The sequence below is a fragment of the Otolemur garnettii genome, unplaced genomic scaffold (genome assembly GCF_000181295.1).
Source record: "Otolemur garnettii isolate 467f Iridium unplaced genomic scaffold, OtoGar3 scaffold00125, whole genome shotgun sequence".
NCBI lineage: Eukaryota > Metazoa > Chordata > Mammalia > Primates > Galagidae > Otolemur > Otolemur garnettii.
Window position 1 is genome coordinate 2,567,425 of NW_003852520.1, and position 12,190 is coordinate 2,579,614.

At 49.1% G+C, this 12,190-nt stretch overlaps 1 protein-coding gene across 1 annotated transcript in view; it reads right to left on the reverse strand.

Moving 5' to 3' along the window:
- The window catches only part of DYRK2 (dual specificity tyrosine phosphorylation regulated kinase 2), a 13,225-nt gene extending 11,796 nt beyond the window's left edge, over positions 1-1,429 (reverse strand). Inside the window, exons 1-2 of the mRNA XM_003797828.3 lie at positions 982-1,429; positions 285-433 (exon numbers count right to left, since the gene is read on the reverse strand). Of these exons, the coding sequence (XP_003797876.1) occupies positions 285-433; positions 982-1,030 (198 nt within the window). The 5' untranslated portion in view covers positions 1,031-1,429. The remainder of the gene's footprint in view (positions 1-284; positions 434-981) is intronic.
- Between the last annotated feature and the right edge of the window lie 10,761 nt (positions 1,430-12,190).

Sequence of the window (12,190 nt, forward strand, 5' to 3'; positions counted from 1 at the left end):
AAAAAAAAAAAAAGAGAGAGAGGAGGAAAGCCGCAAGGAGGAGTTCCCAGGAAGAGGAGCTCAGGGGTGTCCCGGCCCCGAGGGGCCGCGGAGGGGACCATGCCACGATCTTCCTTTGTGGCTGCAGCTTTTGGCTTGCCCACGTTACGGAGGGGGGCGTCGAGCTGCTCCCACGCCGCCTCTCCTCCCGGCGTCGGAACCTACAAGTCCGGGTGTTTCTGCCCCGGGCCCCTCCTGACCCCACCGCCCCGCACCGCCCCGGCCGCCCGCGGGCTGGGTCTCACCGTGTGGGCTGCGGCGGCAGCGTTGCTGGCCCGAAGAGGCGGCAGGGCGATGGGGGAGGGCGGGCCGGTCCCCACTCCGCTCCGGGGAGCCCCTGCACCGAGCCCCGGGGAAGCCTGAAGCTGACGAACCGCGCTGTCCCCTCCTCGGCCTGGGAGCCACGTGCGGGAGGAGACAAAAGAGGGTCAGGGGGGAGAAAATCGCCCGGACCCCCCCACACACACACCACACACACACACACAGACCAGCGAGCTTCTCCCAAGGCGAGACCAAAGGACAGACCCAGACAGTGAAACTGGGAATCTGGGGATCAGGGGCGCCCAGGCCACAGATCCCTGGCGCGCACCCGCGGGCGGGACTCGGGCAGCTGCAAAGTTAAGTCGGGCCCTGGCGCGCGAGTTCGCGACCCAGCGGGGACCACGGGCTGGGCCGGGGCTTCGCGGCCCACGCTGCAGGCGGCCGCGGAGGGCGCAACGGCCTCGCCGAGTCTGGGGCAGGGCGGGCGGCCCAGACGCCCCCGCCGAAGCCGGCAAGCAGGAGCCCAGCAGGGGCGAGGGCTCCCTCCGAGAGGCCTAGAGCCGCGAGCAACAATGGGCGGGCCGGGGCCGGGCGAGGGCGCGCCGTCCGTCCGCTGCGCCGCAGGCAGCCGCCACACAGGGACTGGCCGGGGCCGGGGGCGGGTGGGGCCGGCGCTCTTACCGGTCGGGTAGGCGGCGGGAGCGGCGGCCGAAGGTTTCCTGGTTAACATGGCCGCTGGAGGGAAAAATGCATTTCAGGGCCGCCGCCGCCGCCGCCGCTCCGCCTGCCACTTCTCGCGGCGGCCGCCGCCTCCTGGCGCCCCTCGCGCGGGTCCCCGGCGCCTCCTCGCCGCCTCGCGTCAGCTACGGCCGGACACACACAGTCCGCTGCATCCCCTCGGCCCGGGCCCGCCGCCGCGAGCCCCCCGCTCTCCTCCTCGCCGCCGTCCTCCTCGTCCTCGGGCGGCTGCAGCACCCCCCGGCCCGTGCACATGCCTCGCCCTCCCCGGCGCGCCGCTGGCCTCCCCGATTCCCTCACATAGGAGCCCGGGGAGCAGGGTGCGCCGCGCGGACCGACTCGCCCGGGAGCCTCCTCCCGAGCCCGCGCGCGCCCCCGTGCCCTCGCGCACACTGGCGCGCGCCCGGCCCTGGAGGGCAGCCCCGCCCCCGCCGCCGCGGGCCCCTCCCCCGGGTTCTCCCCCCTCGGAGCCGCACACGCTCGCGTACACCCCGCCCCCACCGCGCCACCCACTGGAGCTCCTCCCTCCGCGGCCCTGCGCTCGCCCTCCGCCTCCCCTCTGGCCATCTGCCCTGCCTTCTTCCTCTCCCACCGTGACCTTCCACCCTCGGCGGCCACTACCGCCTCTGCGACGCCCCCCGCCATTGCCCTGAAGCGCAACCTACCCCTGCTTCACTCCTACCGAATTGCCGCAGAGACCCCTCCCCTTCCATGCGCGCCCCTCAACGCTAATGCATTTCCAGCTTTGGGGACCTAGTGGCTGCTCCCGAACAACACTGTGTCCCCCCCCGTCCCTGACTTAACCTCTCGTTTCTCCCCCAGGTGATCTCGTAGATAAACTTAATTGTGCTGGGGTCACCTCGGAGACTCAAGCCCCGCGCGGGAGCCGCAGCTGAGCCTGGTGACCCCGAGCATAGGCGAAGGAGGGGGCTGCCCGCCCACCTCCACCTCAGTCACATTCTCCCCGATTTACTAACACTGAGTGACCGCTCTCCAGTCGCTAGACAGGGGAGGCAGAGAGGCGCGCTTGGACGGCAGCGAGGGAGGCCGTCGCTGGAGTTGCTAGGCAAAAATAAACATCAGAGACACCGCCCACTGCCTTGCTGCTCCTGGCCCTTCCCCTGCGCGGCCGCCGGGAGAGACACACCTTCCCCGCAGCTCCGCTGTCTGGGAGCGCCACCTCTCAGTCCTCTCCCCGCCACACACATCTCCTTCCCCTTGCAAGACACGAGAGAATTCCCCTGCCCTTTTCCTACAACTTGCCATGTACAGCCTCTCCTCATGAAGACCAAAAAATTGCTTGCCCACCTTGCGACCGCGCTTTGTGGTGCGTGGCGCACTGGATGCTTTTATACAAAGGTCACAGGTTTTGCCACTTCAACTGTTAGGAGGGGGGAAAGCTGGACAGATCTCGGCTCACCGGCTAGTAAGTTGTGCCATAGGGTGCCCAGTTTCTGAAGTTCTCCCGGGGACACCGGTCTGTGGTCCTGCGCCCTGCCCAGTGTTTCTCTTGGCCCCTGGCTGGCGGCTCGCAGCCGGGACTAGTGCAGGCTCCAGTTAGGAGAGAGCCACCTCCTGCGGAGTTCCGTCGCCTCCGCTGTTTGCAAATTGTCATAGCAACCTCCCGCAGAGATCGCCCTCAGCTTTTCATAAATGCCAGAGCGGTGTGTTTCAAGGTACGTAGTGACCCTCTCAGAGCCTCTGGGACTCTTACAGAGGCATTAAAGGCGGAGACATTGGCAGAGGTAACCTGTGCCAAACAATAGAGTTTTGCCTCTCCCCGCCAAAATCCTCTCCTAATGAACTAGACCCATAGTAAAATAGTTACTCCGGTAACCATGCCTTTGGAAGAATCATGACTGAACTGGCCCTAGCAAAAATATCCCCCCTGTGCTTGGAGACTAAATATGCAACGTCCAGTCCATGGGGGAATGCGCAGAGCTCAAAAGTAGCTAAAAGAAAACTGCTACAGGTAGCAGGATGGCCCTGGAACCTATTTCTGGCCTCCCGTCTAGTTGCACGTGATTTCTAGCACACCACTTTGCATTTTCAAGAAACCTCACCCCTCTTTTCCTTCCTCCCCTTTTAAAAATAATAATCAATATTTCCATGCCATTTTCCTTTGTATAAGTACTCCATACAATTGATGTTCAAATAGAAACTTGAAGCAAAAAATTCGCTTTTAATATAAAAGTGAGATTTTACTTAGATTATTTGTGCAATAATTCCATAGAAGATAAATATGCAACTGCTTTTTCATGAGTAAGGAAAATACTAACTGCTGGGGTCATAATTTATGACTTCCAAATTGCTAATATTAACTTACACATTAAACATGAGAAAAGGTGCCCCCCCCCTTTTATTTAACAATCATTAACTTTAATCAAAGAAAGAAAAAGATATTTGTTTAGGGAACTTTTCAAAATATATTGTTTCATAATATGGCAACTGTAATATCAAGTTTATATTTTTTGTGGCGTAATGTAAGGAAAATTTGCAGTTAACCTAATCCGTAGCTAGTTTGTTTACAAATGGTACATCTTTGAAAATTGTATTAATTCTTACTGAACTCTAAATTAGTATTAATCATTGCTGAGACTACCCTCATTCTGTTAAATATTGATGGCCTCAACCTGAATTAATGTCAAATAGAAGATGTGTAAATGTGCTCCTTGGGCTTTTGGGGTAAAGGAACTGAGTCAATTCTGAGAGTCTTTTCCTTCAAAGTTTATTATTATTATTCATCATTATCAATGATCAATACTGTACTTTTATCTCTTTATAAACCCTTTCACAAATATTACATATTTACTCTTTACAACTCCTGACTCAATCTGAGCTGATTTGACTTACAGTAGTTACCCTTTCAGGGTACATTCAGTTATTAATAGTCTGCCCTTTGGTTTTTGCCCATTGTAAAAAGTCTGTCTGTTCTGTATGCTTAAAAAGTACAGACTCAAATAACAAGTAGGGAGGCAAGATTTAGCAGGAGTTGAGAGAAAAAAACTTAAGACTTCAGTTTTGCAGAATGTAGTTGATTTTTCACTGGTAAAAATACTTACCACAGACAAAATTGGAAATGAACAAGAAAATTGGTGACTTCAAAACACCTTTATTCATTATCCTTATCCCAGAAACATTTACAAAGAATTTAGTATGTGATAGGCCTAGGAAACATGAAAAGTCTTCAGATGTAGTGGGCTCTGTTTTAGTGTGGCAATCTATTAGGAACTCATTCCTTTATTCAACTAAATGATAAACATTGAAGCAAGCATGAGGCATATCTTTTGACAGGACTAGTAGCCAGAAGTTATGGTCTAAATATTTATGTCTCCCTCAAATTCATGTCTCCCTGAAATCCGAAGAGAGCACTTGTGACTGAGATTGGTGCCAGTCACTTCCAAGTCACTTCCACTGGGAAGTGGTCACAAAGATCTAATAGCCTTTTCTCCTGTGTGAGGACACAGAGCAGCTGCCATCTATGAACCAGGAATCGGGTTCTCACCAATACAGAACTTGCCAGCGCCTCAGTCTTGGACTTCCTAGTCTCTAGGACTGTGAAGGATAAATTCCTGTTCTTTACAAGTTACCCAGGATATGACACTGTATTATAGTACTCTGAATGGACTATGCTATGGGTTCACACAGTTAAATAAATAATACCTGGTCTGAGCATTGCTACCCAGAAATTCTCAGTTCCAACATTTAACAGGGTGGACAGGGCAGTGACAAGCATACTGGAGGCACAGGGATGGTGCAGAGAGGAGCCATGAGCGGTGCCTTGGGAGAGGTTTTAAAGGTGCTTGGCAGTGTGCCAGATACGAGGCCATGTTAAAGAATTTGGATTTTACTTTGAATGAGTTGGGAGATTGAAGTTAGGTGCTCGAAGAGATGTCAAACCCAAGGTGGGCGATTGTAACAGACTCTTTCTTTACAATCTTCAATGTATTTTTATAGTCTTTCAAATTCACATTGAACTGAGCACTGTGGAACATAAAAGCCAAATGAGAACTGTGGTCTCTATTCTCAAGGAGCTTTCACTCTGGCTTGGGAGGAGAATCACTTTCTGGGAAATATCCCCACAACGCAGTCATGACCACGTTTGGTATATTTGTCTTTGGGGGTCAGAGGTACTCTCTGCCCTGCCACCCCACTCTGTGCTGAGGGGGGAAGTGTTAGGGACAACTTCAGCGGCTCCCTTGCCCCCTCCCAGTGGGATTTAACCAGTGGAAGGTACTGGCAAAGAACCAAAGGGCCCGAGGACAGCGAGGTCAGGCTCTTCATCTCCCTGGCTCCCTCCATGCTGGTTGGCCTCAGATCAGCTACTCTACATGACCGAAGATGTCAGGTCCTGTTGGGAAGCCGTGTCCTGGAGTCACAGCTACTCCTTTGGAGTTTTGGAAACCATCCAGTCCCTTATCCCTTCACACCTAGAGGTGGTAAAGGTCTCCTGCTGTTCGTAGGCCCTGTGTGCCTCCTTTTCCCTGCTCACTTCCCTTCACTCAACCCCGACTCTATAGTCCTGTAATTGAATTTGGCCTGTGCCATGTTTTTCTACCAGACTTTGGTACAGAGAACAGCATATATCCAACTGCTAAGTAAATGTGCTGTCGCTGCAGAGCTAGGAGAATCCGAGTTTGCTGGAGGCCTCAGAGCAGGATTCCTAGAGAAGACAGGATTTGATCCAGGCCTCAGGAAATGGCCAGGCTTCTCTTGCAGAAGCAAAAGCACTCCTCAGGAAGGAGCAGCACAGTGAGGGCAGAGCCTGGGGAACAGGCACTGCAGGAGAGGGGCCCAGGCAGAGAGACTGGGGACCCAGGGCTAGGAAACAGTGCAGGGACAGCAGTGTGTGGAGCATTCAGGTCATGGACGGTGGCACAGAGAGCCAGAGATAGGAGCTCACACATGGTAGGAATGGGACAGAGAGCCTCTGGAGGTCTCTGAGCAGCATGCTAAGCAGGGACTGTGCAGGGTGTGAGACCAGCTTGGAGGTCTCTTGCTGAGGTGGTGGGGAGGGGCAGGGGCAAGTACTGCTCATTCTAATGCTTCCTCTGGGGCAGTGGTTTCCAACCACTATGCAGCAGCACACTGGTATGCCGTGACAGGATCGTGGGTATGCTGTGAGAATTTTTAAAGATCGTTAATTAAATTACTTTCAAAAGAAGTTCAAAGCACGGTACGTATTTTTTTTTTTTTTTTTTTTTTGCTCAACATAATTTAAGTGCACTGTGGAAGTTTAACTATAGGTTCAAGTGTGTTATAAAAATGGTTGAAAAACACTGCCCTAGTGCTCCAAAGAGGGGCCTTCTTTTTCAAGTAAAGAGTGGCCAAAAGTAAGAGAAGAGCCTTTGCTGCCTTCGGGTTTCAGAAGTGCACACAGTTCCTTAAAGCTGTTTATCCAGGCACTTTGTAATACAGCTCATTAAAAGGATCAGCTAACGTCAACTTTAATGCAAGAGATAGGCGGTCAGGGAGATCTGAAACCCAGAAAGATTCTTCATCACATCCTTTCCTGGTGCTCTGTAGACAGAATTTATCAATTGCTCAAGGAGAAGAGTGAGGTAAAATGAGGGGTAAATAGTGTGTTCTGGGGCCCATTTTAATAACTGAGGTCTCATCCCTGGAGAGTGTTGCTACGCTGGCTTCTGGCCAGTGCTGTATACTCAGTGTTTACATTTATAGGGCACATGCCATTAAAAGAAAATGTAAAAATATGAAAACTCTTATTTGAAGAAGCATTATGAAGAGATGCAGGAGAGGGACACTCAGGCACCCAACGGAGTCTAGAATGATTCAGCACCCTGTCTCACTGGGAGTCCTGAGCTCTGGCTCCCACACACCTTGGGTGTACGAGCATCTCTGGGTGCTCTCTCTCCAAGCCTCCAGGGACCAAGTCCAGGGACGCAACTTCATCCCTTTGTATATAGCTTTGTTTTAGAGACAGTTCAGAAAAGTCTGGTCTAGCCCTACTCATCAGGGAAATCCAATGATTCTCAATTGCCTGTGGCTCTGAGCACTTCCTAGGCCCGAGTTAGATGGAAGGAAGGGATCTAAGGAAGGAGCTCTCTCACAGAGTAATGGTGAGTAATGGTGTCATTTGTAACACCGTCGCTGCCTGAATACTTTGAGAACCATAGCTAATATTATAGAAGGCCCTTCCAAGAGATGTTTACCTGGTGGGCAGATAATAAGAGCTGAGAGTTTTATCCAGGTAAACAAATATAATTCTCACAACCATCTTGTGTAGTAGATACTATTAGCTCCATTTTGAAAGGAAACAGAAGCACAGAGAAGGTAACTAACTCACCCAAGGTCACACAGCAAATAAAGGCCACAGGAAGTAGTTTAGCTCTAGAGCAGGGTTTTTCGACCTTTTTTAAAAAAAAATCTCACTTGAAACTATAAACTTCCAAGGCACACTTCAATTATATTGATCCAAAAAAAAAAAAAACAGAATGTCTCTGCACCTGTTGCACAGTGATTAGAGCACTGGCCTTGTACACCACGGCTAGAGGGTTCAAACCCAGCCTGGGTCTACTAAACAACAATGACAACTGCAACAAAAAAATAGCCAGGTGTTGTGCCAGATGCCTGTAGTCCCAGCTACCTGGGAGGCTGAGGCAAGAGAATGGCTTAAGCCCAAGAGTTTGAGGTTGCTGTGAGCTGTGATACCACAGCACTCTACCAAGGGCGACACAGTGACACTCTGTCTCAAAAAAAAAAAGAAAAGAAAAGAAAAAAAAGAATGTACTTACTGCGCTTTGAACTTCTTTTGAAAATTATTTAACTAGTGATATTTGAAAATTTCCATGGCACACCTAAGATCCTCTCACGTCACCAGGGTGTGCCGCAGCACACCGGTCAGAAATCCCTGCTCAAAAGCCTATGCTGCTGCTGTTTTCAGCTCTAGGTGGCTGTTTTACCAGATCAGTGTCGTGATCACCTCAGTCTCGCTGTTTCCTTTTTTTTTTTCCAAACCAAATTATCATAAAATTTCTTCCATATTGTTATGGAGGATGGTCAAAGAATAAAATATTTCCTCCATTTCAGAAATGGGTAGGTGGTCCTGAAAGACATTCCATGTGATGGGAAGGTTCTGATGTGTTGGGACTTTGGCCACTCTTATTGTGGCCCCAAGAATGATTCGAGTCTGGTCTTTAAGGATAAACTGCCAGATTCATAGAAATTCCAAACACATGTTAATCATTTACTCTTGTTCTGACTGTGGCAGATCTGCCCCTCTATCTCAAGTGAATGGAGAAGTGACGGAGCCCATAGCAGTAGAAGTGGTCACTGTCTATGTCAGAGCCAGGCCTAGGGCCCTGAAGAGTTGCTTGTCCTTAAGTCATACACTTACGTATGTCTATGCGCTTAATCAAGTTAAAGTCTGGGTTGGCAATGTGTTGACTCATTTAGAAAGAACAGTCAGTGGATAAATCTAAGCCCCAAATTCACCTTTGGCTTAGCTAGGCAAAGGCCAGGGAGAGCATTTTTTGGTGACTGAATAATTTAAGTAATTGTTGTTTAATAGTCCTGAATAATTTAGGTAATGTTGTTGTTTAAATAGAATAGTTTAAAGTGTTTTTCCCACTTTATATAATATTTCAAATGTCCTTGACTGATGAAAAGTTACTTTAAGTGTCATTATAGACAGTACACTCCATTAGTTATCTCTCATAAGGTGAACTTGGAAAGACCCATTGTTCACACAGCAGTGTTCTCTAATGAAAGGTTTCGAAATGTGCAAACTCTCAGCCTGTGGGCAAACACTTGATTCAGCACACGTGCGGGGGGGATGGCCCTTGACTAGCGCCTCTCACTGGTACAAATAATAAAACTTAGCCAAGAGATGTTTACCCGGTGGGCAGATAATAAGAGCTATGATAAAGAGATTAAGAGAGAGGAAAAAGGGGATTGCTTTTTGGAGAAAGAAACAAATAGTTTTCTTATGACCTGGAAGGGACAAAAAATGAAATGCCAGTCGCGACAAAGACAGCAAAAGGTAAATCAATCACAGTAGAGCTTCAGGTAAGAACGAAGAGCAAGAAAACGGGTGTGGAACAAGAATAAGGAGGAGAGGGAGGAACTCCATGAAGTTTGCATAAGGAAGAAGAGGGCTGGTGTGAGACGTTTGAGGTGAAGCCAAGCGGAAGACGAAGGTGAGAAACAAACCAGAGGCAGCGGCTGCCTGGAGACTGCCGTGGAGACGCTTCCTCAGCCCACACGGTCACCAGAGCTGCAGGCCTGCTCTGCACAACACCTGTCAGTCAGTGACAGGCCACACGCACAGCAGGGGCCCAGAGATGATAATAGTGCTGAAAAATTCCACTGCAAAGTGGTGGCTCACCGCACTGCTCACTTTCTGTGGTGACGCTGGGCTCCCGGGTGTGTCCAGTGTGGACAGACAGTCAGCACGGCACACAGTGTGAGGTAAGGATATAACAGCTATGTCACCCATCTTTGTACTTACTACACTCTTTATCATTATTTTTATAGTGTACGTCTTTTACCTTATTAAGGTATTCAGGAGGAAGGCATTGTTGTCTCAGGAGGTGACAGTTCCAGTGACATTCCGGCGACCATCCAGTGAAATAAGATGTAGAGGTGGAAGTCAGTGATATTGATCAGCCCTACCCTGTGTAGCCCTGGGACTGAGGTACCTGTCTGTGTCTTTGTTTAACAAAAAAAGTTTTAAAAGTAAAAATAAATAAATAAATAAAGCTTTAAAAATAGAAAAAAGCTTATAGAATAATGACATAAGGAAAGAAAATACCTTTGTGAGACTGTACAATGCATTTCTGTTTTAATCTGTTACCACAAGAGTCAAAAAGTTAAAAAGATTAAAAGTTCATAAAGTAAAAAAGCTATAGAGCAACTTCGAGTTCTGAAAACGCCACTCACAGTAAGTGCCTTGTGCAGGGCCCATTGTATCTCTTATTTTCACTATACCTTTCACAAGTCCTGATCCGTGTGTCACAACTGTCTTCCAGCACTCAGCAGAGTAACATGTGGTGCCCGTGTGTGGCCGGGGGCACCAGGCTCTCCATGGAGCCTCAGGCCTGCCGACGGGTCTCTCTGAAGGAGCAGTCATCAAGGGAGCCGGCTGACTGCACTGGCTTCTCCCTCTCCCTGGGAGTCCCCTTCCAGGCACCTGTTCTGCCTCTCTCTCCTCTCATTCCAGTACTCTGTCATCCTTTCCTCCTTGCCTAATCCACACTGAGTGAGAAGCGGGCCAGACATTTCACTTTGTTGCTTTGTTGCTTTGTTCCTGAGCTATGTGCCAGGCTCTGTACTAAGGGTTTTACCTGAACCATCTCCTTGAATCTTCACACCGACCCAGTGAGACTTGATTTTAAAGACAAGGAAATGGCAGCTTTGAATGGGTAAGTGACTTGTTAGTACCCAGCAGTCAATGGATTTGAGTTCAGGAGAGTCTGATGCCAAAGCTCATTTAGCTTCCAGAGCAGATGATGTATGAGCTTTGGGACCTGGGAGTCAGGAAGACCCCCATTTCCCACTCCCCACACATGTCATCTGACTTGGCAGTGCTCCCTTCAGCTTCTCCACTGGTACTTCTGTGCCCCTCTGCCCACCTCCCAGTGGCTAGGGGGTGGGAAGAAGAAGGAATCCCTTCATAAATCTACCCGTACATAGAAATCTAGCCGTACATAAACACGCACAGCCCCAAGCAGAATCTGAGGTCTTTTCCCTTTTAATGGAAGGTGCTGGCTCCATGTTTTCTCTTTCCACCACATCTCACTTTGTCACCCAGACTGGAGTTCAGTATGGGATCACAGTTCACAAAAACCTTGAACTCCTGGGCCCAAGTGATCCTCCTGTCTCTGCCTCTTACGTAGGTAGGAGGGGTGTGCCACCCTGCTCAGCTAATTTTTGAAGTTTTTTTGTAGAGATGAGAGTCTTACTATGTTGCCCAGGCTGGTCTTGAATTCCTGGCCTCAAGCGATCCTCTTGCCAGAACCTTGCAAAGTGCTAGGATTATAGGCCACGGCCATTGTAATTGCTGGGATTCCAGGCGAGAGCCACCGTGGTGGCCTATGGCTGTCTCTTGAACAGAATTGCTTCCCCTTACTGATCTATTAAGACAGAATCTTAGAAAAATAAAGTGAGACCCAGAGAATTTGTGCAAAGAAATGCTTGACCAAGTCTGAGGGCTGGAATAGGATTATACATTTCTGATGTGATTCAGTGAAGTATGGTCATAATTGTCAACAGAAATGTTGACTAATAATTTAATTTGATAAAGAAAGGTGATCCAGGGCCAAAAATTATTACTATGTCAGATCCTGGAAGCAAATGAAAAGTGTTTACACCATGGTATTGGGTGAGTTTTTCCTCCTTGAGAAATGAAAAATCAACACAATTTTTAGATGAAAGCTTCTGTTTACATAAAGCTGTTGTGGGTTAAGAACGTGGTTAGATCTCATTAGAGGATGGAACACACAGCCCTGTTATTTAACAAGAACAGAATCCAACAGCCTTCTAAAAGGAGGTAATAATGTCCTCTAACCTGGCAAAGCAATAGGAAAGAGAAAGATACCTCCCTCCTTCCTTTTTTTAGATAAAAGGTGTTTCACATGGTGGTAACCAGCAGCAAAATGTGTCCAAAGGGACTGTTTACGCAGACTAAATCAGGGGCCAACACTGATATCCGGAAATCCTGCAAGGTCTTACAAAGTGCCAGGGAAATCGCTGAGTAAACACTTGGCTGGCAGCCACCTGCACCAGAGCCCACAGCAGTGTCAGAATTTACCTATTTGGGAGGAGGAACAAATTTTCAGTAGTAGCTTTAGACCCCAGGCTTACCCCTTCTAACCAACGTCAGCAAATCTTCTTAAGGTTCAGAAAGTAATAAATGCTGACTTTAAGAGTAAGGGACCAAGTTTCATCCAGCAGTTTCTCCCTGAGTCAAGCTGTTCCAACCTCACTTTTTCCTCCACACCTCTCATGCGTCTTTTCTCTGGTCCTTAGAAGTTTTCCTGAAAGATTTAGGATTATCTATAAAACAGAGATAGGGGCTAGGCGCCTATAGTTCACCCGGCTAAGGCTCCAGCCATGTACACCTAAGGTGGTGGGTTCGAATCCCCAGCCCGGACCCACCAAACAACAATGACGGCTGCAACCAAAAAATAGC